Source organism: Coturnix japonica, chromosome 3 (genome assembly GCF_001577835.2).
Source record: "Coturnix japonica isolate 7356 chromosome 3, Coturnix japonica 2.1, whole genome shotgun sequence".
In the NCBI taxonomy this organism is placed as follows: Eukaryota; Metazoa; Chordata; class Aves; order Galliformes; family Phasianidae; genus Coturnix; species Coturnix japonica.
Window position 1 is genome coordinate 45,661,777 of NC_029518.1, and position 27,117 is coordinate 45,688,893.

At 38.2% G+C, this 27,117-nt stretch overlaps 3 protein-coding genes across 9 annotated transcripts in view; 2 read left to right on the forward strand and 1 right to left on the reverse strand.

Annotated features, from left to right (window-relative positions):
- Positions 1–1,608, forward strand: part of TIAM2 (TIAM Rac1 associated GEF 2) — an 85,214-nt gene extending 83,606 nt beyond the window's left edge. For all 5 annotated transcript variants that reach the window (XM_015858245.1, XM_015858246.1, XM_015858249.2 and 2 more), the window contains one exon: positions 357–1,608. In XM_015858245.1, the coding sequence (XP_015713731.1) occupies positions 357–997 (641 nt within the window). In that variant the 3' untranslated portion in view covers positions 998–1,608. The remainder of the gene's footprint in view (positions 1–356) is intronic.
- TFB1M (transcription factor B1, mitochondrial) lies at positions 1,541–26,540 on the reverse strand. Of its 3 annotated transcripts, none has more exons than XM_015858260.2 (8): positions 26,386–26,540; positions 25,187–25,328; positions 23,517–23,668; positions 21,229–21,337; positions 19,762–19,913; positions 15,875–15,994; positions 4,358–4,485; positions 1,541–2,422 (listed from the first exon to the last, which is right to left on the reverse strand). In XM_015858260.2, exons 2-8 carry the CDS (start codon positions 25,317–25,319, stop codon positions 2,164–2,166), a joined length of 1,053 nt encoding a protein of 350 aa, XP_015713746.1. In that variant the 5' UTR covers positions 25,320–25,328; positions 26,386–26,540; the 3' UTR covers positions 1,541–2,163. The 3 variants fall into 3 exon arrangements, with proteins under 3 accessions (XP_015713746.1, XP_015713744.1, XP_015713742.1); XM_015858258.2 differs by lacking the exon at positions 26,386–26,540 and adding an exon at positions 26,047–26,359; XM_015858256.2 differs by lacking the exon at positions 26,386–26,540 and adding an exon at positions 25,981–26,359.
- CLDN20 (claudin 20) lies at positions 7,210–13,778 on the forward strand. Its single transcript, XM_015858261.2, has 2 exons — positions 7,210–8,745; positions 10,614–13,778. The coding sequence occupies exons 1-2, from the start codon at positions 8,637–8,639 to the stop codon at positions 11,360–11,362; spliced, it is 858 nt and encodes a 285-aa protein (XP_015713747.1). The 5' UTR covers positions 7,210–8,636; the 3' UTR covers positions 11,363–13,778.
- Positions 26,541–27,117: the final 577 nt, after the last annotated feature.

The window sequence follows — 27,117 nt, forward strand, 5'->3', positions numbered from 1 at the left end:
TTAAGCACAGGCTTCAGGTTTTTTATCTACTAGTTGGCTACTAGTATTTCTAGTTCTTCATGTGTTCAGTTGACTAAAATCCCTATTACATGGCAGGCTCAGGGACAGTTCAACTCATGCCTCCAACTTGACCCTCTAGTGCATGAGATATATATGCCTGAACATAAAGGCAAGTACGTAACTATAGAGGAGGTAGGTAAGAGTGAAAAATGTGATGTTTAATTACCCTGTTGGTATCAGAATGCTGACACTTGACCATGAATGAGACTGTACATTGTGACCAGAAGTGGGTTGTTGAGACTGACGGTATAACCAGATGTTTAGATGAGAAGATAAAACTGCCTTCTTCTGCATAGCTTCCACCAGGTCCTTGAAGGTATTGAAGAATTCACCCAGCAGCGAATGGAACGGTGACCAGGGGAAAGGCACCTTCCAGGACTCCGATGAATGCAGCCTGAGCAGCAGTACACAGAGCAGCAGCTGCAACACCACAGAGAGCATACAGGAACCCAAAAGTTCATCCCCTGATCAACACGTACAGAGCTGTGCCTCCGACTTTTCCAATGCTCTTGTCAAAGAATCTGATATTCTCAGTGATGATGATGAAGATGACTATCAGAGCCTAAAGAAGGGCAGCCCTACTAAAGACATTGAAATTCAGTTCCAACGGCTGAAGATTTCGGAGGAACCCAGTACTGACTGTGTACAAGATCAAGCTGCAGAAAAGGAGGAGGGAGATGGTTTCAAGATGGGAGAACATCCAAAGCTGATACGTGGCCATTTCTGCCCAGTGAAGCGAAAAGTAAACAGCACAAAGCGTAACAGGGAAACTTTAATGGCAATGCAGGAACGTCACCAGTCCCTTGACAGCCACTCTGATGCTGCAAACTTGGACCTGAACTCTATTTTGGAGAGGGAATTTAGTGTCCAGAGCTTAACATCTGTAGTTAATGAGGACTGTTTTTATGAAGCTGTGGAGAGGCATGGGAAATCCTAGCTTTCTGAGCAGCGCTCTATTCAAAATGTTCATTTGAAGTCCACATAAAATTCAACAAACTTATTTTGCTTTAAAATTAGTAAATTCATGGAAGCCACAGCAAAACTACTATCTGCACTAGTACATTTTTTCCACAAATACAGCTGTAAAGGATTTTTAAGTTATTTTAATTTATTGTGGATCAAAACTAGATTAAGTTTACCAAGGTCTGTAAATTAGTTCATCCCTTTCAAACAGTTATTGGGATTATGTAGTATTCTTGGGGAGGGAAAGGATGGCCTTGTTAATACTTTTAAGTTATGTGGAAAAGGTGCTAGTGAGTAGCAGAAGTGCATGCAGTGGAAAGCAGTATAGCAAAATGAATTTTTCAATACCATGGGCATTTATTTTCTTTGGTTTTCATTTTTGCTTTATTTAAAGCAGAATTAAGTTATTTGAATGTTTTTTAGTGCACAACAGGGCATTTTTGTATGTTTCAAGATGCTGTTTATACTTTATGTATATGTGTAAATACAAAAAAAAAAATCAAAGCTTGGCCTGTAATCTTTTATTTGACTGTATTTTTTATTTTCTCTACCAGCCTGTACAGTAAAAGACAAATAAGTATTGTACTTAGCCATGTTTTCTACTTCTTATCATGCTGCTGTTCTCTTAAACTCCCAAGTTCTTTATTTTGTGTATATGAGAAAGAGTATTAGCAGACCTTGAGGCAATCTGTGCACTTTATCCCCCCATAAGCCAGTCACTTGAGTATATTTATACGAGGCTTTTGTTTTTTAAATTACTCTGCACAGTGGATTTTCCCAGATAAAAAGTGCATAAAACCCCGGACGACATCTTACATGCTGCAAGTAGGAAAAGCATCTTTTATGTTACAATAATGCACTCACATTCATACAAGATGTATTATTTCAACTTAATTACTTATCTCACAACATACTTTATTGTGAGTGTATGTTCTGTTCCCTGAAGTTAGAAGAACCAGTACGTGCGTTGTAAGTAGACTGTCCTAAACTTTTGTCTATAGCTGAACAGAACAAACCAAATAGGAAAGCCCTCTTCACCACTTTTTCAAAAGTTATTTCTTCCATACCTGAACAGATGTAAGAATACATAAATCAACACCTCTAGATCAGCGAGTTACATCCCAGTTCAGTCTGCTACTGTTACAGATGATTTTCCTCTTGCGTTTGTTCTAGCTGGTCGGTACTTTCGGAGGAACGCTTCCTCTTCTTCTGTGCTAGCTCTTCTCTATAATTGTATGCAAAAAGGCTCGAGTCTTCATCACACATTTTCCTGTACATATTGCACAGATTTCTAAAGTGTGACATAGTGAGCTGAAAAGGACGCAGAGTCGGATCAACATCTGCTGCCATCATCAACTGTTCTGTTCTTTTCAAACGTTCTTTTTCGGGAAACAAGATCCTAAAGTCAGGGCAAAGAGAAGACAGACAAGTGCAGACAATTCAGTTTCCATGAAGAGACAAGAGGTTCCCTTGGGCTTTTACATAATCTTAAGACAGTTCATTATCTAAACAAATAGAAACATAGGAGGGCCACTTTTCTGCAAATGCAACTTCTGGCAATGTGAAAGATGATATTTGTGCACTGTACATCGAACACATGCATGTATGCTCATGGTTAGTAACATTAAAAAAGCTTTGGGTATGGATAGTGTCACAGAGCCTTCTTGGAATTAGCCTAATATTTAAAGAGCAATAATGGAGTCAATTTTGCTCAAAGCACATTAGATCCAAACTACATAAATAAGTTTTTTCTGGCTGTTTCATTTCAGTGGGACACGTATTATTATAACTTGTCAGAACACAATAAAAAGGGGTCTAGTAGAAGGACAAGAGAAGGTGGGATCTCTGGGAGCAGCCTGGTTTAAGGTGCAATACACCTCAAGGCCTTGATTAAAGAAATCTCCATTACTTTCCTCAAGCCAAAAATCACCTTTTATACATAGACTATGAAAAGTCTATACATCAGTAGTAACTCACTCGAGCTACGCTTTTTTCTTCCCAGATTTAACAGTTTAATCTTTCATACCGCATCTCTCTCAGGTCCCAGAAATTAAACACACTCATTCTATTACCTTGTTTTTATACAGTATCTTGTAAGTACTGTAACAGCCCCATTGTGCACCACAAGTTGCTCTTTTTTTTTCAGGTCAGCTAAGGACTAAGAGGATTGTGTTTCTTAGCTGCGTGCTAGGGCTAAAGTACAATAATCTGTTAGGGAATATGTGATGTTCAAAAGTTCAGATTTGCCTTTCTTGCCACAAAAGAATGTACAGCAGTTATTAGCTACTTCATTTTACACAGTCTTTAATAAAAGCTTTGGCAAAAATATTCTACATTACATAACATATACATGCTGATTGCATGTGCCTCTTGATTATACTGTCAACTGAAGCCACTCTTCCATGAAGACTGTAAATCAAATACAAACCCAGCTGGTTTGGATACCTCAATGTCTCACCACTTTCAAATGCAAACACAAACATTATTGCAGGCAAATTAGCATTCAGTTTTGAATGCCAGACATCAGTACAACTCATTGCCTCAGGAACAATCAAAACACTTCTCCATCTAGAAAACAAAGGCAAAATTCTGTGTATGTTCACCTACAAAATAGCAACATGTAAGCCTTATATTTTAGCAAGGCGGCATCCATCTAAACTGCTTCAAAATCATGCCCAGCAAACCTCAGCTAGCTGACACTACAGCTCTATGCCTCAGATTCCCTAAGAGCTCTGTCATATATTTCTACACAGGGCTTTTCCCATACCAAGTCAGTCACGTATCTACACTCAAGTTTTAAAAGAATCCCTGGAGAACAGATTGAAGTTTTCCTGCACCAGTTAGAGAACCTAGTAAATTCTCTCAGTGAGACACAAGGCTTTTTAAAGAGGCAATAACAACTCCATACAAGGGCAAGCACAGAAGTAAGAATTTGACCTTTTGACACTATCCCTCCAAATAAGTAAAATTTCCCACAGATTGATTTTTCTCTCCAAACAGCAATCATCGGTTAAGAATTCTGAGACTTTTATTTTTTAACTCAACCAACAAATGCATCCTATTGATCTTCAGTGACTTTTGCCATTGTTATTTTGTTCAATTATCAGAGAGACACAAATTGGAAAGCTCACCAATTTCATTTATCCCAGCAATTTTAACAGTTTCAAGTACATCAACAACTATGCACAGTAATTATTATTTAACAAAAACAAAGAGGCATTCAGCTCATAATTTTGTTTCTGTTCTGAAATTAAAAGATCTGATGAACTACTAATGGCATATTTAACCACAGTGAATAAAAACAAATAGAAAATTTTTCCTTAAAGTTCCTTACTCAACTCCGCGGCAGCAGTATTTTCTTCTAAATTGAAAAACACTTCGAACCACTTTTTCTACTAGTTCAAATGGCTGCTGTATCTTTGGTTGCACCAATGGAGTGAAATGAACTACCGCTACATCCACCTGCAAGGAGAAACAAAACATCAGGATATCTGGGCACATACATTCCTCTGAGACACAGTACTTCTTTACAGCTTACAGGTTAGGCATCAAGAAACAGGCAGAACACAGGAAAACACTGTGACAGGTAACAGCTGTGTGAAAACCAATGCCACAGTACTTGATTTGGCTTGGCATAAATTTCAAAGCCGTGGAGTATTTTAGTATTTCCTGGTTATCTACATATTTCTAATTAGTTCACATGCCATTAGTACTTAGTACTTTTTTCCCCATGGCACTTCCTCCATCCAGCACAACTTCCATGTCATCTGTAAAGTAATTAGCACTTCTTTCTTCAGATCCTTCCGCAAGACAATTCTGACGTGAGACACAGATTCAATATACAGGCCGAAGGGCAGCTGGAGAAAATTGGTATTATAATTAGAAATCAAAGCCATTCCCTATATATTTTCTGTTGCTCTAGGGCTTTGGCAAAATGAGAGCCAAGGAATTACTTTCCAGTATATTAATATTATATCTTAAAACTCACATCTACTCAAAGGAATGGCAGATCAAAATAAGGCTGCGTTCAATTTAAGTGGTAGTTGAACTCTGTGTTCAGAGTCAATTTACGCTGTGTACCATCACTGTTAATCCAAAATTACATTTGAATGTTTCCACACAGATCTCTTTAACATTTGTTATTTTCTTTCCTAGTTCCTGTATCAGCTTGCTACACAGACCTGCCACTTCCCTTGTGTCTGAAAACAGACTGAAGCAACATCCTGCCTTCAGTATACACAGATATATATAAAAAAAACACAATATGTCATGCAGTTATAGTTATATCATATTATGTAAAAACACCCTAAAGAACACTTTTTTTTCCCCTACTTTTTCTGTAAGCTGGACTTTTTTGTAAGACTAAGATTGCTTTAATGAGTAAAATATAATTAAAAAATTACCCGAAGAGCTTATTTAGAAGTGAGATGACAAATAAAAACCTGGCATATAGAATCTGCAGAGAAATGTGTATTTCTCCCAAATAGTTTCTGAATTTCTCATGGACCTCAACACAGACTCCTACCTGTGAGGAAGAATACAAGCACACCATGAAAAATTGTGGTCACACTGAACATCAGAACACTTCAGCTTTTTGAACAAGGTAAATATATCCTTTGCATGACCAAAAGGTTCCTTGCACAGAAATACCAATTTACATGCATGTATGCTCACCTACATTTTTGTCAAGAAATATACCAATACATTTCAGTCACTGACATGCTGTGATTCTGTGATTTGCCCCACAAAACTAGGGACAAGAAAATCATTGGAGACCATCTGGGATCCCCTCCCCTCAATCTTGCAGAACCCATCATTAGTGAGGTATGAAGATACCTCTGCTTTTGAGAGAAGGAGCTGCATCTTTGACCACACCAACTAAAGGGATAAGAAAAAAGGATATAGTGTAAACTTTAAGGGAAAAAAACAAACCAAACAGCTGGACTTGCAGGCTGGTAGGCAATAATTTCTGCTTCTGAGAGAAAACAGCACTCCTCAGCGTTTGTTCCATTACAGACGCTGTTTTCTTTGGACCCCAGGAAAACTGCCTGGTTACTATAGCGACAGATACAGGGAAAGCTTTTCACTTCTAATTGGCCACTCCTTTAAAATTATCCTAGCCATTTGTCACTAACCTTTTAAATATACACAAGACAGAGAGTAGAATTATGAAAACCAATAGAGTACACGAGAGCACTTGGAACGTACAACTATGTTATTTCTAGCACTTTATTTTTTGCCCCACCAATATTTTCAAAATAATAATTCTAATAAAATAATGAATATGAAAATTATCCTACTGATATAAACTGATCTGTCAATAGTATAACAATTATTCTCCCCTTACTATTTTAGTGTTTGAGTACAAAGAAGGCTTATGTTCTAGTGAGACAGGAGAAACACGTGACAACGTACAGTGTAATTTAGTCTGTTGCCTTGCTTAAGAAATCAATGCTCTAAATCAGAATGAGCCTAAATGAGACAATTTTTACTAACTGTTAGCAACAGAAGTCTCACGATAGGCAATACATGTATCTTGCAAAAAGCCTGTATTAAAAACAAACCCACATATCTTTTTCCAAGCTGTACTTTTCTCCTACAGGGAGCTGAAACCTAAGCAGAACATGTTGCACTTCATTAAAGAAGACTGTCTGAGTTCCTAATAGGATAATTCTAAGGCAGGTCCTCCATCAACCAAGCGTTCAGCACCAGCATTGCGTCTGCGCTACAGGCAAGCATTCAGTCTCACACTAGGTATGCTGATCTCACAGCCCCTTATTCTGACGACAGGGTTTCACTTTGGTTTCCCATCCAGCAGAAAACAACTGTGGCACTATGAACAATAATATACAGCTTCTTATTACAGTATTGGAAAACATGAGTTTCCTACCCAAGGATAGTCCTCAGTCCTTTAACACATACCTCCTCACAAGGAGCAATGATCCAGGATGAAGAGGCGCTGGATTATTCATAATCTGACCACATTATTACCACTTTTTTTTGATGGAGCAAAGGGCCACTCAGATTTTCTAAGCACCACAGTGAACTTCCCTACAAAGCCTCATTTCAGGTTAATGAATTCAGAGCCTGTTACTGCATGTATGATGTGAGCAGCGTTCTTCTCCTCTCTGTCATGTCCTGTGCATTTAAAGCTTCATTTTAATTTCCTATTTTGCCATCCAATCAGGAGCACTATAAAGGTCCTTTTGCAATTTTTCAAAGTCAAACCTCATCTTTACTACCCTCATTACTTTCATGAGCAAAAAATTTTACATCTTCACAATTTTCCAGGCTCTTTAGGTTACGCAGCACAAGCATTTTCTTAGACTTGCAGCACAATTCCACTGACCATTCATTTCTACGTATCTACTTGTACATTATCTTCCAGCCAATTATCTGTCCCTGTTGAGACCCTTCCTCTTAACTCTGCGACAGTTTTATTCTTTCAAGAGTGTTGTGATGGGACCACAAATGCCTTCCAAGAGCCTAATGAAATCACACTGTGGACCACGCATTCTCTGCTCCAAAGGACTCCAAATGCGTGAGACATTGCTTGCATTTCTGCAGCACTTACACATTATCCACTACTTCTGATTTTTGTAGCAGCTCATACCAGTTTGCTCAGTATTGTAGAAAGCTCCTGACAAGCAGAAAAATCCTTAAGAACAACTGAATATGTCGTACCAAAGTTAATGCATTATATCAGCTCATACAGCAGCTCCTGAACGCTCACACCTGTGCCTATCTGGGAGCAGAGAAACTTCTCTTGGCGGTGACAACTATCCTGACCTGCTATTAAATGTCACAACATCTACAGAGACAAACCTGAGGATGTAAAACATTCTTCTCTGGCAAATGAAAATGAAACAATTCTCCCAAATCTTTTTAAACGCACGTGTCAACCAAAAGCTAATGGTTATGTCACTGTGACAATCAGACAGGCTTTTCTCCCAGCTTCGTGATTTCTTACCCTGTCTTGTTGAGGCCACCTCACCAACAGGTTGCAATTACCATGTAAGCTTTAGAGCAGCTTTATTCCTTCAATTCTTTTACACATAATTGAAAGGTAACAGAGTAAAGGACGTCCTACAGAAGGTGAAAGCTACCAAGGACAGACAAGCAAAACCTGTAGCTGAAGAAAAACGAGCCACTGTTCCAATTAAAAATTAAAATACATTGCATAGTTCTTTCCTAGGAAGTTTAAACTCATAATAAGATTATATGTGATGCAAAAAGAAAACAGAAAACAAAAAAAGAGAGAGAGGAAAAAAAACCCTCTACAGCTCCCAGATGAACTTAAATGAATCATATCCAGCCTCAAATTCATATGTCTATAGAGTTTCTGGATTTTTACGATTTTACTTCTCCCTTTTAATCACCATTGGCAGCTTTAATCATAGCACTTGGATATTGTTATGTGTTTAGTACTAAGAGCCTCCACGTATTTTTCTGTATAATCTCTTTGCTTTCCCTTTCTAAGTGTTTGTCAAACAAAACTCATTAAACAAAGTAGTCCTTTATTCTCTGGTAGATGGAACTAAGAGAGGGAACAAACAACAGTACTGCACTTGCTGTAGAGAAGAGAAAAAACAACACTCCAAGAAATTTTGTTAATGCATGCCAATGCAGTTTTATATGAGAAGGGACAGTCCCATTCAGGAGAAACCCTATTTTTCGAGGACATCGACAGTGAAGAAAACAACTCAGACCTCGCATCCAGCAGTAAGTGTTACACGAGCAGGAATGCACAATAACTGTATCTTCTATTATGTCTACAATGCTTATACTTGAATTTATCATGCCTTTAATTCAGCTGAGCCCATTAATTATAAAGTGTGACTACCATTTGCAGTGCTTTGGGTTTCTGTGTGCATGCTGTAGCTGAAATGGTAAAACTGAAACAATACAAAGACTAACTTGAAGTCCTAATGACTTCTTCCAGAAGCTTTTGGGCTATCAGGAACATGTCAGCTCCTTCTGCAAAAGGAAGATAAGCCATCTTTCCTGTGGGCCTGATACAAAAAATGATACATATTTGTCAAAGGAGCTCCTCACAGTCTGAATGCGAATGATGGGATTTTGAAATAGGCAATGCTTGGAAATAAGGTTTTTAAATAGATTAGCTGCCATCACTCACCTAAAATACAGTCACTTTATATATAGACATTTATGCTGGACAGAGCACATACTTGAACAATTACCTGAATTAAGTACAATATATACACTCTAGCTTATTACTAATACTTCAGAATTAGAGAATTACTTGATACGTAACGCCACTAATAACACATTCATCAAAAGCTTGCTGCCTTATGTATAAAAATATGAAATAAGTCTACAATGCTACAGTTACTGTGCTCCACTCAATTCAACTGTATCCCCTATTATCATGGCTTTTCAAAAATACTTATTGCTAAAAGACCGATTCCAATACTACTGTTCGTATTTAGACAGAATGTCTGAGGAAGTGTAAGGACGGCACACTGATAAAAAACAAGAACTGCCTGTTATCCAGCCTCGCTCTAAATGCAGGACACCTTTTCTAATCCTTATCACAGGTTTCAAACTGTTCTTCTGTCTCTGCTATCTCAATGCTCCCGTCGATGTAACAGCATCAATTCTATCTTCACAGATCTTCCGAACAACTACATGTTCTAATCTTACTACATGAAATTTGGCTTTTAAAACAAGAACGGCCTTTCTGCCTTTTAACAAATTTTATGAAGTGCCACCGTGAGGCAAATTTGCAGATTATTTTAGATGGGTTTATGATTTTAAAAAATGCTCTTACACAACTAAGTGGTGCCATCTGAATAAAACAGTAAAAACAATATTTCATTTTATAAACAAAAACGTCATATTCAATCTTATGACATATTTGCTAAGACTGCTGGTCTATGCTGAGGACTGAAAATCGCTATGTGAAAGTGAATTAGTTATTCTGATATGTTATATATGTGACTTAATTATGAAAATACAGCAAAAACTAAAATCCATCTCAATCTCCAAAAAAAACAAATTTGCTAACAGTTAGTTATGAAAGAAAAGAACACCAGTATGTAAAGAGCTGAAATAAAGGGTTACTTGGAACCTTAAGTGACTGATATCATCATCAATGGTCTTTGCTACAAAACAGTCAAAAGGAGCTACAGCCATGAACACGCTTATGGAAGATATGCCAAGTATACAACATAACTTTCACAACAATATTCTTCCATAATGGCTGATAATCTGCAAGTTTCTCATGTTCCACTTATAATGTGTGGTTGTCCAGTAAGCCTGTAATCTGCATACTACAACCAAACACCACTCTGGTACGCTGTGTTTTGTTTGATGGCTTGTAATCACGTATGGCAGAGCAGCACCCCCTCACAAGCAATGCTGAAACACTGTCCGTTTGTTATCACTGATGACCAAGAGCCTTGCACACAGCCGCTCAGCTGCTCTCATCTGCTTGCAGGGTCACATTCAGTTACTCATTCACATAGCTCTGATTTTAAATGCAAGCTTTTTTTGTTTGCTGATTTCTCTTTCTTTCTCGCTGCACTTCTCCCTCATCCACCTCCCCCCCTCCCCCCCCCATCCCACAGCCAGCCACAGCCTTGGCTACGAAGCTATCAACCAGTTACACGGATTTACAAGAGAGAAGAGAGCAGACAAAAGGGGACAGCAGATAACCATGGCATCAGCTGGTCTGCAGTTCTTTGCTTTTATGCTGGCTTTGTTTGGCGCTTTTGGAGACATTGCAGCTACCTTGCTACCGAACTGGAAGGTAAATGCAGATGTTGGTTCCAACATCATAACAGCTATAACACAGATGCAAGGACTGTGGATGGACTGCACATGGTACAGCACCGGGATGTTCAGCTGTACCCTGAAATACTCCATTCTATCTCTCCCCGTCTACATCCAGACTGCACGAACCACCATGGTACTGTCTTGCATCCTATCAGCCTTTGGGATCTGCATCACTACAGTTGGAATGAAATGCACAAAGTTGGGAGGGGACACCGACAGCAAAAGTCACACTTGTTTTGCTGGAGGAGTCTGCTTCATTCTTGCAGGAATTTTTGGATTAGTACCAACATCATGGTACACAAGAGAAATCATTTCTGATTTTCTGGACCAGACCATTCCAGAGAGCAGTAAACATGAACCGGGAGGAGCGGTTTATATAGGATTCATTTCAGCAGGGTTTCTGCTTTTTGCAGGTGTGATTTTCTGCACTTCCTGCTTTAAAAAGCAGCAAGGAGTATGGATTTATACCCGAAAGCAGCAGCACCTCCCATCCACAATGCAGGAGAGAAATGCAGGTTACAACCTGAAGGACTATGTGTAAATACCATTGTTTTTTTCCACTGAGGCTTTGTTTTTCATGCTAAGTGTCCTCTGCTTACTCTAAAGAATGTGTAACATCTGGATTTTCATACATTTGGGCTGTAATTATATTTACATAAGGTATTTTCCACTTAGTGGTATCAGCAAAAAGAACAAGATAGGAAACTATGCTCGAGTCTGCTTCAAGAGCACTTTTTTGACTGGCTTTTCAAACCATTCTGTACGAATTTCCAAGTAAGATTTACTAAAGAAAAATAAATCGCCTCAGCACAAGCAACAGTGCATTTAATGTACTGATAGCTTGTTACAGCAAAGACACTTCTATTTAGTAAAATCAGGCTACTGATAACAGAATGTTCTATATGGTATTTTACCTTTTAATTATGATGCAAGGAAAAGAAGCAACCATTCTCTGTCCAAGAAGCCCAATTGAGCAAATTTTATACAAGGAACACATCTACCTTTCATTTTTTGTTCTGAGTTGTCATAGTAACATTTATATTTCCTAAACAACAGTACAAAGCAAAAAAAGAAATAAATTACTCAATACAAAAATGAAACCCACCAAACTAACAACAAAAACCTGTATTCCCAAACTTAGCTGCACAACATTTGCGCACCAGGAAGGAGAATCAGTGGTATCATTCAGATGTTGTCAAAAATGTCTCTCACCCCCTAAACTTCTGTCCTGCTGTGGATTTCATTTATTACTGGTAAAAAAAATGCTGGTTGGGCACTCTTCAATCACTGCTAGTCTATCACGAGTGTTAGATTTGAGTAGCAGTACAACTGAAATGTAACTGTGACTATGAAAATATCTGCAAACTGTGATGTGGGATACAATCTACTCACCTATTTACATTTATTTAAAATCCAGAAACATTTGGCCTCCAGCTGCCATTTATTGCCTTGAACATTTTCGGCCTTCTAAAGGAGCCCATTTGGTAGAACAGGCATGAGGATATGATGCAGGCCCATAAATTTAGGAATATTACAACGTTGGACAGGTCTTCCAACAAAATCAACTACTATTTATTTGGTACATTTATATCCAACTTTCAGTTCTTGTGTTATTAGCCCCAAATTCATAAGAACAGTATAAAGACTCCATAACATTAACCACAAAGTTAACGTGTTCAAAAGATAAAATCTTCTGTTACAGCATTTTAGAAAGTGAAATGCTTTATATCTAATAACGTAAAAAAGTCTGTTTTAGCATCTGCATTCTCTGAAAGAAATTTCAAACTTTATCTTGCTTTTATTACTACTGTTATGTAGTCATTTAGAGTTTCTTATCTATTCATCAGGGAGCTTCTTCCTACTACTATTCCTACTACTTGTACTATTCCTACTACTTTTATCTGCAGTTACTTAATATCGCAGTAATAACAATGTGCAAAAAGCCTATTTTTCTTTGCTTAAGACAGAACGCTGTGCAGCATCATCTTTTTCCATAAAACAGAATCCCATTATGACTCAACATTCATAGGTATTATTAAAATATTATTCACTCACTGAGCAAATGAGGTAACCTACTCATTACCAACCATTCTTCTACACCTTTTGTTTGGGGTCTGACATAACATCATGCTGCGACCACTGCTAACGTATGAGAATTAAAATCCGCATTCATAAATCAGGAACCAAAGACATTTATACATATATAAATGTAATAATTGCATACTCCAAGCAAAATGAAATATTCTCCAATTACATAAGCAATGCATTTTTCTTTTTTAAACTTTACACAAAAGTACCTGCACTTTTTCGGACACCTATGAAACAAAAGTCAAGCACAGAGCTGCATTATTCACAACATGCTGCAAAGAGTTTTCCAGGAAGGCAAAGGTTCTATCAGTAACAGTAACAGCTCAAACCATGTCAGTCTACATAGGGTACCCAAAAGAAACAAACAGACCAGGATGTTGTATGGGAAACTGTTGATCACAGCCTGAACCTCTGATTAATCACCTGAGGCAAGCAACGAGTCAGCTGTGGGAGCACAGGTGAAGGCAATTCCTGAAGCTGTGCTACAGGAAGGGGTGGAGCCTGGTTCCACCTCTCCGAGATCTTATTTAAGGGCTGACTACCACTAAGGCAGGGTCTCTTCCCCTGGAGATTGATCCTTCGTGGAGTTTCCTGAGAACCTTCAATGTCAGTGAGCATTTTTCACTTCATCCTTCAATCATGATAATCTTTCATACAAAACATCTGTATAACCTCTGTTTACCTATTGACTGTATAACTGTACAATTGTATAACTGTACAGATGTCAAGCCACAACATGATTTTGAAGGAAACGAAGTACAGTGCAATGGGTGTCAGGTCTGCCTGAAAAGCCTGTATTATCAGCTCTTAATATATAATTTGTATTTGCTGTAAATCAAAGAAATACATTAAATAATTACACGTTTGCATTTAGTGGTACTGCCTTTTTGAGAGGTCCTTATTCAACTAAGCAACAACTGATAATAGGATTTGCTTATGCTCAATTGCCACACCTTCATGGAGTTCTCTCTCCTCCTCACTCAATAAAGGCCTATCCAGTACAGAAAAATGGAACTTTTATTTATAGTTACCCAGTGCCAAGACACATATGACACAAGATTTTTCACTATAGCTTTACTATGTACTCATACTGCACCCACAAAGTTTTGGCCTTACAGTACATGGCCTCAGTACTGACCCCTGAAGAACACCACTTATAACAGGCCGCCAGCTGGACTTAACTCTATTAACTACTACCCATTAGGCACAGCCCTCTAGCCCATTCCTCACTTAGAGAAGGGTATACCTGTCCAGGCCATGGGCAGCCAGCTTCCCCAGGAGAATACTGTGAGAGACCATGTCAAAGGCTTTACTGTAGTCTAGGCAGACTACATCAACAGCCTCTCCCTCGTCTACCAGTGTGGTCACCAAGTCGTAGAAGGAGATGTGGCTGGTCAAGTACAACCTGCACTTCATGAATCCGTGCTGGCTGGGCCTGATCCCCTGGATGCCACACATGTGCTGTGTGATCTCACCCAAGACGATTTCCTCCATAATTCTCCCTGGTACTGAGGTCAGGCTAACAGGCCTGTAGATCCCCAGATCCTCCTTACAGCCCTTCTTGTAAAGGGGAGTCACATCAGCAAGACTCCAATACTCCAGGACCTCTCCAGATAGCCAGGAACACTGAAAGATGGCAAAGAGCAGCTCAGCAATCACCCCCACCAACTCCCTCAGCACGCTAGGATAGAGTCCATCCAGTCCCATGGACTTGTGACAGTCCAGATGCAGGAGGAGTTCTCTGTCTTCACCTGAATCACTGGGGGTGTATCCTGTATATCATGCCAGACTTCCAGATCAGGGAATAAAGTGACCTGAGGATAACTGATCTGTCTAGAAGGTGTTAAGGAGTTCTTTTTTCTCCTTATCCTCATTGGCCACATTCCTCAGTGCATCAAGTAAAGGCTGGAAATTTTTCTTGGTTCTTCTCTTACCATTGATTTATTTGTAAAAGGATATCTTATTCTGTTTTACTGCAGTGGCCAATCTGAGTTCAAGCTGGGCTTTTGCTTTCCTAACTTTCTCCCTGCACACCTTAGCAAAGGTATGCAAAAATAAGGGAATGACCTTCTATAAGCTCCCAAGAGATAAGCCTGAGGAATAAAAAGACCTACAGAGTGACTGTGAAAAATGAAAAAAGATGGCTTATTAAATAATCAAACCAACCATTTTAAGAGAAACTTTCAGAAGCAGCAAGTAAATTTCCATGTGTACTCAGGGCAAATTTATGCTACTCACTGTCATGCACACATTTTCACAAAAAGAAAAAGAAGAAAAAAAAGTTGGATCTGTGATCAAAATGCAGTTTAATTTTCTCTTTCTTGATTCCTGTAATCCCAAAGGATTTAGTAAAACAACAAAAAAAATATTAGCAGGAAATAAGACAGCAAAGACACTTTTTTTCCTCTACAGAGCAGACAAAAGAGAGATAATATGGTTACTTTTTTAAACAGGAAGTGGGATGTAGGTGACTAAGTGGTATAGCAAACATGAGGGAGTTCAAAATGCTGAAGATGAGTAAGGTGAAATGCGCAGACTACAGATGTGGTAAAAATAGTGATCTGTGGCATCTGAAAAGCTTTTATTAATCAGGGTCTTTCAGAAGACCCAACAAATTTTCCAGGCAGTTTTAAATTGTCTCTAATTGCAAATCGTAAAATAGCTTTTCAAAGATGTTGCAATTCTAGCAGTCTATCCTGTCACTAAATTTAAATCTCCACAAACATCCAAAGAATTACAGTAATCTTGCAAATAGACTTGAACATCAACGAACAAGTTCTCAGTAACCAAAAAGAAAAGAATGTTGTTGAGCCATGGATGCTTCATTTTCATGCGTGTCATATCGCCCTACTTAGTAGTATGGAGATGCTGAATTGAGGACCCCGCTGCTTTACTGCCTGAAAGTCAGATGCAGTGCCTAACTGAAAAATTAACAATAAAGTTAGAAAAACATAACAAAACTTACATCCGGCTTTGGAACAAAGGCTTGGCCTGGTATTACAAAACAGTTCTCAACAGTGCAGAGATACTGAGACATGATGGACAGTCTGCTACGTTGTTTGCCTCCTGTATTAGCTGTGAGCCTCTGTTGAAGAACCAAAACACATGAATCAGTGAAACTGAATGGACAGAACTGTCAATTACACAAAAGCTTCATTATCACTATGATCAAACACAAAAAAAAACCCAACTAATTCTTAAGAGCTCACATCAGAGTTTAAGCTCAAATCATCTAGAACTATTTTCTCCTACGTAATACCATTTCATCATGGTATCATGCTAATTTACAACCACAGTCCTTCAATCAAATGCACACAGAAAGGAGCTCCTTGAACTTCTGCAGAACATAAATGTCAACATAAAAAACAAGCAAAACCAAAACTTAAACAAAAATCTCTCAGTAAAACATCTCTCAAACCGTGGAGAATGTTACAGGTAACAACTGAATTTTGAAGCTTTCTCATCTTATTTATCACTAACTTATTTTAAAAAAAAAAAAATAAATTAAAAAAAGGAGCAGTCTGTATACCTTATAACATCTATAGATTATATAACTTCATGTGAAATTCATGCTAATAAAATACTGCCCTCACTATGTCAGAAAAACAAACTAAACCCACTGCCTAACATTTCCCTCCCCCCCCCCTCTTTTTCCAGCAGGTCTCCTAAAAGGCAGTTTAAGTATTAGCATGGAACAAATAAAATCCATTTCAACAATTTCTCAGAAAGCAAACAGCGATTTTTTCAGCTTACATGAGCATTTAAAACTACCTTTTATTGCTTTAGAAGAAACTTATTAAAACTAACTCAATAAAAACAGAACAAAAAAAAAAAAAAAAAAAAAAGCTGATTAGAAAGTCTAAGAACAAAGCAACCAGATATGCACTTCCTTAACTCTGCAATGGAAATGAAATGGACAGCTCTTGCAGCCCTTCAAATGCTTATTTAAATGAGCCAATATACTTTCCATGAAAACAAGTCTGAGTCTTAGTTCCTGCCTCTCAGTTTACAGAGGGAGTAACTTAAGAACATCCACCTCTAGGCAGAAACATCTTAAATAACTTCAATCACATCTGCAGGAACATACCTGAGTATGGCACTCTGCAAAAAAATGCTAAGAGTATTACTTCCATAACCTGAGCTATTTAGGTAGTTGAGTTTTTTCTCCCTTAGCTCTCAAAATTTTCTTTGTACTTACTTTTATAATGTGGACAGCACCTGAAACTGCACTAAATCAACCTTTTCAGAAGTTCAGATAATTAACCAGCATTTTTGCATCTATGTAATAGGAAAATTTCAAGACAGGTATCAAAACACGGACTCTGGAACACAGTCAAGGTGGTACGTGACATCTCTTTAAGGTTGCACACTATCAGATCCTCTCGATGCTCCTCAGGAACAACTATTTGTTTTGTTCCTTGGTAAGCTATGCTTTTAATAAGCACATATTAAAAGCTGATTATCAATGAATCTGCAAAATCCATCACAGGAATCAACCTACACAAAGAATTAAGACTGGCAAGGCAGAGTGCCAGAGTACTTCCCCAGTGGAGACAGGCTGCGGGAGTTGGGCTCATTCAGCCTGGAAAAGAGAAGGCTGTGGGGTGCCCTCATTGCAGCCTTTCAGTACCTAAACGAAGCCTATAAACTGGAGGGGAGTAAACTCTTTACAAGGGTATATAATGGCAGAACAAGAGGAAATGGTTTTAAGCTCAAAGAGAAAAGGTTTAGGTTGGATGCCAGGGGGAAGTTTTTTTTTACCAAGAAAGTGGTGAGGTGTTGGAACAGGCTGCCCAGAGAGGTTGTGGAAGCTCCATTCCTGGAGGTGTTCAAGGCCAGGTTGGATGGGGCCCTGGGCAGTCTGGTCTAGCACATTACTCTTACACTGAACTTATGGTATGTACAACCAACACTTTCTTCGGTATTTAGGTTCTTAGCTTACACAGGATCAGTGAGGATATCTAGCTTTTAAGAAATGTTCTTTTCAGATACATAAAATATCAACAAATAAGTTTTTTTAATTTTCTACTGTGTTAAACTGTTTTGTATTTGCATGTACAGAATACTCCTGTACTTGCCAAATATCAAAGGCAAATATCTGCTTCAGAGTGCCACAAGAAAGATTACTATTCCTCCTAATCATAAAACAAAATAGTACATCCCAAATGAGCATTCATTATGAAAACACAAACCATAAACTATGAAGTTTCTGCATCAGAGAAAGCTCTGTGTTTGAATAAGCATAAAAACATGAATCAAGATGTACCAGAATGCAAAATCAACAATTAACACTGATTAATTGATAAGTCTTGAACATATCACTCCACTTCCTATTGTTTTTAACTTCCTGGCTTTCTAAGTACAAAGAATTTAAGAGTGCATGGCATTTTGCATCTCATTTGAGCTATGTTGGGTACCAAAGCACTATAATCTGCATGTTACTATCAGAGTATTCAGCTGGTTACAAAAAAAAAAAAAAAAAGTACAAAGTCCATTTATTATTTCAGCACTACACCACTTTTTTCACTGCTGTCACAGGTCTTTGTTCATTATTAATCATCACTTTGCATTTTCTATTTTAGTCCACAAGCCATATTTTACAACTATGTATTATCCCAGATGATAGGAAGTCCTTTTGGAAAACAGAATGAGCTCAGAACTGAATTAAAAAGCCCTGCTCATGTCATAACAAACACTTGTCCCTTGTGATCTCTAGAGCCATCTGCTGGAACAACTTCAGTACTTTGCTTGAAACTTGATTGCAGAACTAAAGCAGTAACAGAGAAGACTGGTTTTCTATGACCCCAAAGTGAAAGCAGACATGCCACTTGCATGCATAAGTAATTAATGTGCATTGTAAAAAGCAGAGTAAGATTTAATTTTTATAATATTCATTATAAAACATTAAAATTAAAGAGAAGTAATTAAAGCAACATATGTATTTAGGCTGCATAGACGAAACTTTATTTCCTATTTCCAGCTAATTAGACGGAAATTCAATCAAGTAGGATCACAGAATTGAAAGGGTTGGAAAGGACCTCAAGAGATTATCAAGTCCAGCCCTCTGCTAAAGCAGGTTCCCTAAAATAAGTCACACAGGTAGGCATCCAGACAGGTCTTGAATATCTCCAGATAATCTACTACCTCTCTGGGTTCCTGTGCTTTCCCACTTTTGCTGTAAAGAACTTCTTCCACATGTACAGAACTTCCTATGTTTAAGTTTTAGGCCATTACTTCTCATCCTGTCACTACACACCACCAAGAAGAGTGTGGCCTTACCTATTTGCCTCCTACCTCTCTCCAGATATTTATATACATTTTATATATATATATATACACACACACATAAAATATTTTTGTCTCTCTCTCTCTCTCTATATATATATACACACACACACACACACACACACATTTAATCCCCCTCGGTCTTCTCTTCCCAAAGCTGAACAGACGCAGGTTATTCAGTCTTACCTCATATGGCAGATGCTCCAGGCCCTGAATTGTCTTTGTGGCCCTCCACTGGACTCCTTCTAGGAGATTCCTGTTTTTTTGAACTAGGGAGCCCAGTGAGCAAACCATGGGGGTGAGGATCACCTCCCTTGACCTGCTGGTCATGCTCTTTTTAATGCACCCCAGCATACCAGTGGCCTTCTTGGCCACAAGAGTGCACTGCTGCCTCATGGCCACTCTGTTATTCACCAGGACATCCAGGTCCTTTTCTGCTGAGCTCATCTCCTTCAGGTCATCCTATAACATCTACTGATGTATATTCCGTGACATTATTATCTACTTACAGTGTCTTTTTTTTTTTTAGAAACTAATTAAAATTTAGGGAAAGCAGTAACATCTTACCTCTGCAACTTCCTTCTGAAAAGTCAGTGTCATCTGTGTCCTTCCATAAGTAAAAGGTCCATCTCTTTTAGAAACATTTTCAAGCCATCTGACGATTAGAGGAGTTGAAACACTGAAGGGTAGATTTCCAATGATATGAATATTTGGTGGCTCTGTTCACATTTGATGGGGAAAAAAAGCAAACAACTGTCAAAAAGTTAAATAAGATCTGCCATAGAAGAATGCTTACATAACAAACATATGAGCCTATCAATCTAGACTTAAAGTACTAAAACAATTTTTATTGTGACACATTAAAATTATGCCTTTCCATTTATACTCATCTTAGACTGACAACACTGTTACTGTTTATGGTAATTAGTTGCAAAAAAAAAAAAGTAAAAAAAAAAAAAGTTGAGTTTGGTTCTTGTGCACATTAGAATAAAAAAGCAGCTTTCAGACAATTTTCAGCAGATCAATAGATTTCAGCTGAGCTGCTCCAGGATAGCAGAAATATATAACTTAGCCATTTCATTCATCTATGACTATCAGATACAGAGAAAATAGCCCCACTCATTATTCTGTCCAACACCTTTCATCCCAGGGGCTTTGAGGACTCAGGGGAGTCAAAGATGTAACTTAGCTCAAATTAAAGAGAGATCTCTGCACAGAGTCCTATATGGAATCTGAAAGCTTTATAACTAACACAAGACAGCTCCTTAGCCACGCATATTTATATGTATAGTTCAATTCTGCATTGCACCAATGCATTTGTTACACAGCACAAAGTAGATATTGCAATAGAGGTGGACAGAAGAAAGTGTTGCTCTTTCTTAGATAATACAGCATTTAATTAAATGAGTGGCAGATGATAATATCAAATTCAAGCTGGGTTTTAGGCAGTTTACTTGTTATTCACTTTCCAGGCTAGGATATTTCTAGGATATTTGTGATTTTTCTCAAATACAGAATCACAGAATTATTAAGTTTGGAAAAGACCTAGAAGACCATCTAGTCCAACCATTCCCAATACTTCCCAGCTAAACCATATTCCTCAACACAACATCCAAACGTTTCTTGAACACTCCCATGGTCGGTGACTCCACCACCTCCCTTGGCAGTGCATTCCAATGCCTGACTACCCTTTCCGAGAAGTAATACTTCCTAATGTCCAGCCTGAATCTCCCCTGGCGCAGCTTAAAACCATTCCCTCTATTTTTGAAATCTACAAGTATTTCAGATTTTCATATGGCAATAGTAAAAGTATACCTTACCTTTAATTAATAAATTCCAAAGACAACAGTGACTTGTGTGCACAGATGTTCAAGAAATGTAGATTTTCAAAAGCCATACTATACCTTCACACAACCATTTGGTCAGTTTTTTGTGTGAATCTTTGCAACAAAGCAAATTTGGCATGGAATTTTCACACCTCTGCACTTAACTCAGGCGCCTTAAAATGAATCCAGAACAAGCCCAAATACTAACCATCCTCCCAGTTCTTCTTTAAGTGATTTGGAAAAGCCTTATCCATCTTATATGTCAGGATATCTCCATGAACAATACGTACTTTTCCTGGAGCTGCTTCAGACAGCATCTGTTCACATACAAGCAAACAGAATTTACAGTGAATATTAACCACTCTGATTTTCAGCATCATTCACAGCATGAGAAAAACCCCTGCTATCTACTTTTCTTCAATACACAAAAAATGGTAGCAATTAAAACTGAACACAGTAACTGTTTACCTTCAAAAAGCAAGCGCTAGTGAAAAAAGTTCAGTATGTATCTAAAACCTTAGTATTCACAGCTGCACAATTCCTAATAGGGAGTTTAAACCTGAAAACAAGGTTATCTTCAATAAAAACAACTAACAAACTCTACATTATTAACGGATAATGCAAGTAGCAAGTTTAGGAATGTTTTTGGATCTATTACAGTGGAACATGTTCCTGGCCATGGCAAGGGGATTGGATGATCTTTAAGTTTCTTTCCAACCCAAACCATTCTATGGTTTTACGATTCCACGTGATTTAAGTGCAATTATTTTCAACTAGGAAAACAAATTTAACCACAACTCCAAATCACTTAATGGGTTTTCCAGCATTACATTAGCAATTATATTCCATTCAAATTCACTAATCTGCCATGATTTGTCAAATCTTTCTTTTAAGTTATTCCAAGTGCTGTAAATGGATGAAAGATAACGTAATATGAGTAAACTTAGAAAACAGCACAAGAGGAAACCAACAGCCACCTACACAAAGGATTACTGAAATATGTTCTGCTGTTTGTTAATATTAGTTTCCATGTCAGAAGGAATGCAGGTTTTAATTAGTTTCACGCCTAACATAATTGAGAAGTGCATTTGACAGCAGAAAACCACAATCGTATACATTCAATTTGAAATCATAAACTGAGGGAAGTCACCAACACTTTCTTCACTTTAAAACCAATGTGTGCAGCTAACATGGTTCCAGGAGCTCTTATGCAACAAGAGCACAAGATGAGTAATTTTCCATTATGCAGATCCTCTTGCTCTTCATGTACATGTAAAAGGGTGTAAGAAAACAAAAACCAATGGGCATGGTTCAAAAAACCTGAACTGTTCTTCCTGGAAGAACAGTATATTCAGACTACTCTCTGACTGAGAGCACCTTCACTCTTCTCATAAATGTTTCCAGCCTAACAAGTATTAGGGCATATGGCATAGGGCGTTTGTGATTCTTTAAGAGTGAGACAGAACTGACAGACTTTCAGCTTGTGTAAACTGTTACTCCGAACACATATGTTCTTCACCACATTTCCATTTTGCAGTAGAGGATCCCAACTTCAGCTTCGCAATAGAGATCACAGATGGAAAACCAGGTACTGAAAAATGCTGTGTGCTTTATATCAGCATCTTATAAATACCTAAAAAGACATTTATAAAAAAACAACTGGGAGCTTTTACTTAATTTCTGACATTTTCTGTTATACAAATCAAGCAAGTTTTATGGGCATTCAATTATTGATACAGCATTTAATATGGAAATGGAGAAAAAAAAATTAGAGGTAATGTGACCTATATTATCACAAAAGAAAGATAAATTTTGTAACACACAACAACAAAACAAAAATACATGTCAAAACTGAAGACATTTTGGTCCCTGTTTTTCTTATACAGCCAAGTTCTAAAACAGGAAATTTTCAGAGCAACATAAGTAGATGGTATTTGCAAAATGACTCAATGAGTTGTGAACTTACATCAGCTACAAAGAAAGGAGCATAAGCTTAAGGGGTTTTATTTTTTCCCTTTGAAGATGCGAAATAAATGCTTGTTTTATTTTTCTGTACCTGAATATGAACCTAAACTGAATTGTTATAACTGGAAATATGTGGTCAGAGTTTTATAAACTTTAAGGCAAAATTATTAGGATTAAAATGAAAAATGAGATTAAAGGACATTAACATCAATGTTTAAACTACTATTTCATGTATAGCCTCTTTAAAGCACTTGAAACATCCCAATGTTAGGGGAAAAAAAAAGAAAAAAAAAAGCACCTTTATTGAGTTGCAGCATCAGATCAGAAAGAGACAATGGGTACTTGTTATGGTAAGACAGGATCAATTAATTGCCATAGTACATGTTTTCATTTCAAGCAAATGATGGCTCTGATTTGAGCCAAAGTATCAAAGCTCTTTTTAATGCTCTGATCTAAGTAAGACACTTGAACCTTTCCGTGTCCTTAAAATGTTCACACATACATTTGTAAGAATCATTCTGCAATTGATACCTGCAATCCTGGAATAAATCGAGTATCTTTTTCAACCAAGAGGAGTTGTTCAACACCAGCATTAAGAATAGACCTGGTAATTCCTCCTGGCCCAGGGCCCACTTCGCAGACATAAGCATTTTTCAGCTCACCAGCTTGTCTCACTATCTTGTCTGCAAGACAATAAGAACACACTAAGCCTTTATTCTCCAAAGGAGCCGGCTTACTAAGATAAGCACATTCTCACCCTAACAATAAACAATGAGTTTATCTCAGAATAGGCACAAACAGTGACACATCCCACTTACACAATCACATGCCTGCTAGACTGCACAGAATCACAGAATTCAGATTTATTTCATGCCAAGAGATACTGCTTTACTGCTCCAGTGTTTAAAGAAGGGCTATTTCCAGTTTACTGTCTTTCATGTACGTTGTTGCTCATTACAGAATCAAATAAAAGGAGAATTACTTTTTTTTTTTTTTTTTTTTTTTTTTTTTTTAATTTTAATTTAAAAGAGTAAATTAAAAATTTTTTTTTTTTAATCTGTAAACCAGAAGTAAGCACTCAACAACCTACGGTCTCAATGCTTATCTTTATAAAGGTATATCACTACAGAACACCTGCTTTAAGGAAATGAGATGCAAAAAGTGAAGCGTTAGCAAGACTACTGTACACAAATAGAAAGATACAGCACTGAAAGTCATTACAGATGAGGAAGAAAACAAATGAACAGTTGAAAAAGGCTTAAAGTAAGGATTAAAAACATAGCTAATGAAACAAAGAGATTATTAGGAAGCACTGAGGGAAACCATACTGCTCACTCTACAAGTCTTCTAAATATGTAACAAAAACAAGAGATTCTGACAATGTCTATTCTAAGGTTTTACTAAGTACATTCAGACATTTTTACTCCAGCTAAAACTCTGGTTATTCATAAAAGGAATTGAGTTTTATATTAACAATCCTAATCTATATCAGCTAGAGTACCAATTGAATCATTGGGTACATGAAGATACACTGCACTGATTACTGTAAAATGCAGCCACCACTTAGACGATACTATGTATCAAAATGATTCTAACAAAGAAATCTGCTGTGGATTGTACACTGCAGTCTTTGTCAGCTGCTGCTGAGAAGAAGCTACAGAAAACTAAATTGTAACTGGTCTAAAAAGCTACAAAATTTCTGACAGACTGACACAACCAACCTTCCTAACTACCGTATATAGTATATTAGAAGACAGAAGGACTAACAGTATTTCTTGTGATATATAATAACCTGAAATAAATCCTTCATTTTTGAATTAAACGTGTATACTCAACTCACCTGAAATTTATCAAAATTAGGCAATGCTTTGATAATTCTTGATAGTTCTTATTGAATAACAGTACCTGAATGGAAATGGTACTACACAGGCTTGGAGTTTTGCACTGAACTGATATTCTGTTTTTGATACTTTATATAGGAATATACCTAAAAAATACTCTGTAATTTACTCTATAAAGAAATATGTTTTCTAGGGATGTACAAGTGAAATTAACTAGTCTACACTAAAACAGCTTTCAAAGAAGACACCAGGACAGACATCATCATGCAAACATCACCTCTTAGCTAGAAACCAGATTCTGATGAATCTCAAAATATATACTTCCTAATAGCTAAAAACATATAAAATAAAATAGTTAACCTGTCAATCGCAAGTCCAGCAAAAAATTCTGGGAAAGTTCTTTCTGTGCTCGAAGACGAAAAAGCTTAATGATCTCTCCCACTGTTGGCAAAGGAGGCAGATGGAAAGCAGCAGCCTTTCCTGCAGTCGCCATTGGATGGAACTGGGGGACAGAGAAGACAGTTCTGGCATTTGCAGCGAATTCACATAAGTCAAAACTCTCTGGAATTTACAACCCAAGACATGATTTACAAATCATTTCGCAAGTGCTGGATTTTACCCACAGACATCTTCACTGTTGGACACAATGTTTCTATTTAGCATGTCTCTGTGGGAGCTGGGCAAGACACTCATTTGGTTGGTTTGCCAAAACACCAAACAAAACAAAACCATCCCATGACTGTTCACTTTCTAACTTTCTTTTCTTTTTAGCAATACATAATTAATTATAGAATGACCTGAGTTGAAAAGGACCACAATGCTCATCCACTTTCAACCCCCCTGCAATGTGCAGGGTCACCAACCACCAGACCAGGCTGCCCAGAGCCACATCCAGCCTGGCCTTGAATGCCTCCAGGGATGGGGCATCCACAGCCTCCTTGGGCAACCTGTTCCAGTGCGTCACCACCCTCTGAGTGAAAAACTTCCTCCTAACCTCTAACCTAAACCTCCCTTGTGTTAATTTAAAACCACACCCCCTTATCACTATCAACCCATGTCTTAATTAAGACTTTCTTGTTTGGTTTACAGTGTCACATATAGCAAGCACATAACTGTCTGTGAAAAGGCATTCAAACGATTCACTTTCAAGTCACCTGCTCCTCTAAACAGGGATGAAGACAGGAATTGCAGGTGTAAGCAATAGTAACTCTTATATCCACCACAGCAAAGCATTCCACCCCGAGCACACCCCAGCCCAGGCCAACCATTACAGCTCTATGACCCAACCATCCCCAAGGTCCCACAGCGAGGCGGGGCCTGAAGGAGCTCCGCCCCTCGGCCGCTCCTCTGCCCACTACATGGGAGTCCCGGCTGCGCACATGCGGCAGCCGCAAGCGTAGTTAAGGAGAATGATAAGCATAAGCAGGGAAGGGGGGTGGGGGGTTGCTGTGTGGATAGGCGCTGCAATGCGCCGCACACCCCCTTCCTCTCGCTGTGGGGGGAAAAAAGAAAACAAAACCCCTCAAGAGCAGCACGCAAACAACGCTGCAGTTTCTTACACTGTACGTGGAAGCTGACCCGGAAAAGGAAGCGCCCCGTCCTGCAGGCGCATGTGCCCGCGTAGCGCCCTGGTTGGCGGTGGGGGCTCGGGGCAGGGTTGCGCATGAGCCCCGGTACGGACGAGTTCAGAAGTTGTTCGCAGTGCGCTTGTGCGGGATGTGGAGGGTTGTGTTGCTGTGCTGCTGGGAGTGGTAGTCGCACAGCTGTTTGGGTCTGTTCTGTCTGTCTGTAGAGTAATTTGAGATTAGGGTCAGGATCTGTAACTTTGGGAGCTGCGTGTGCACTGTTGTCTGCGTGTATATTGCTATGAATGTTTTCCAGCGCTGCTGAGCTTAGAATTCCCGAGTGGTTACTGGAGCCCTGCTTTGAATTTGCTTCAGTGGTTATTTGCTGTTACCCTCAACAAGTGAACACTTAAGAGATGTTTCCAGAAGTCTAATGTTCCTAAAATGCCAAAGATAATCAGCTAGATGGGAGAGAATGGAAACATTCAAGGAGTTCTAAAAGTAATTCCTTGCTCAGTGCAAAGAATGGATGTAATTTAAAACAGCTATGTGTTAGACAAAACTTTTGCCATCAATATCGTGCTCTTAAATCATAGAGTAAGTTAGATTGGAAAAGAACTTCTACATCAAGTCCAACCATCGATCTGAGCTACCCAGCTGCATCACTAAACTGTGTCCTTCAGTGCCATGCTCATATGATTTTAAAATATCAGGGATGGAGAAGTT

What these genes read in the sequence shown, in the direction of transcription:
- CLDN20 (XM_015858261.2), top strand. Translation starts at nt 8,637, where the DNA reads ATGCATGCCAATGCAGTTTTATATGAGAAGGGACAGTCCCATTCAGGA. An exon ending in CTCAGACCTCGCATCCAGCA is followed by an intron (nt 8,746 to 10,613) that starts GTAAGTGTTACA and finishes CCCATCCCACAG; the next exon opens with CCAGCCACAGCCTTGGCTAC.
- TFB1M (XM_015858256.2), bottom strand. Translation starts at nt 26,094, where the DNA reads ATGGTTGGCCTGGGCTGGGGTGTGCTCGGGGTGGAATGCTTTGCTGTG. An exon ending in AAAGAAGAACTGGGAGGATG is followed by an intron (nt 19,914 to 21,228) that starts GTTAGTATTTGG and finishes AAATGTGAACAG; the next exon opens with AGCCACCAAATATTCATATC. An exon ending in CCTTTGTTCCAAAGCCGGAT is followed by an intron (nt 4,486 to 15,874) that starts GTAAGTTTTGTT and finishes TTCTCCTTGCAG; the next exon opens with GTGGATGTAGCGGTAGTTCA.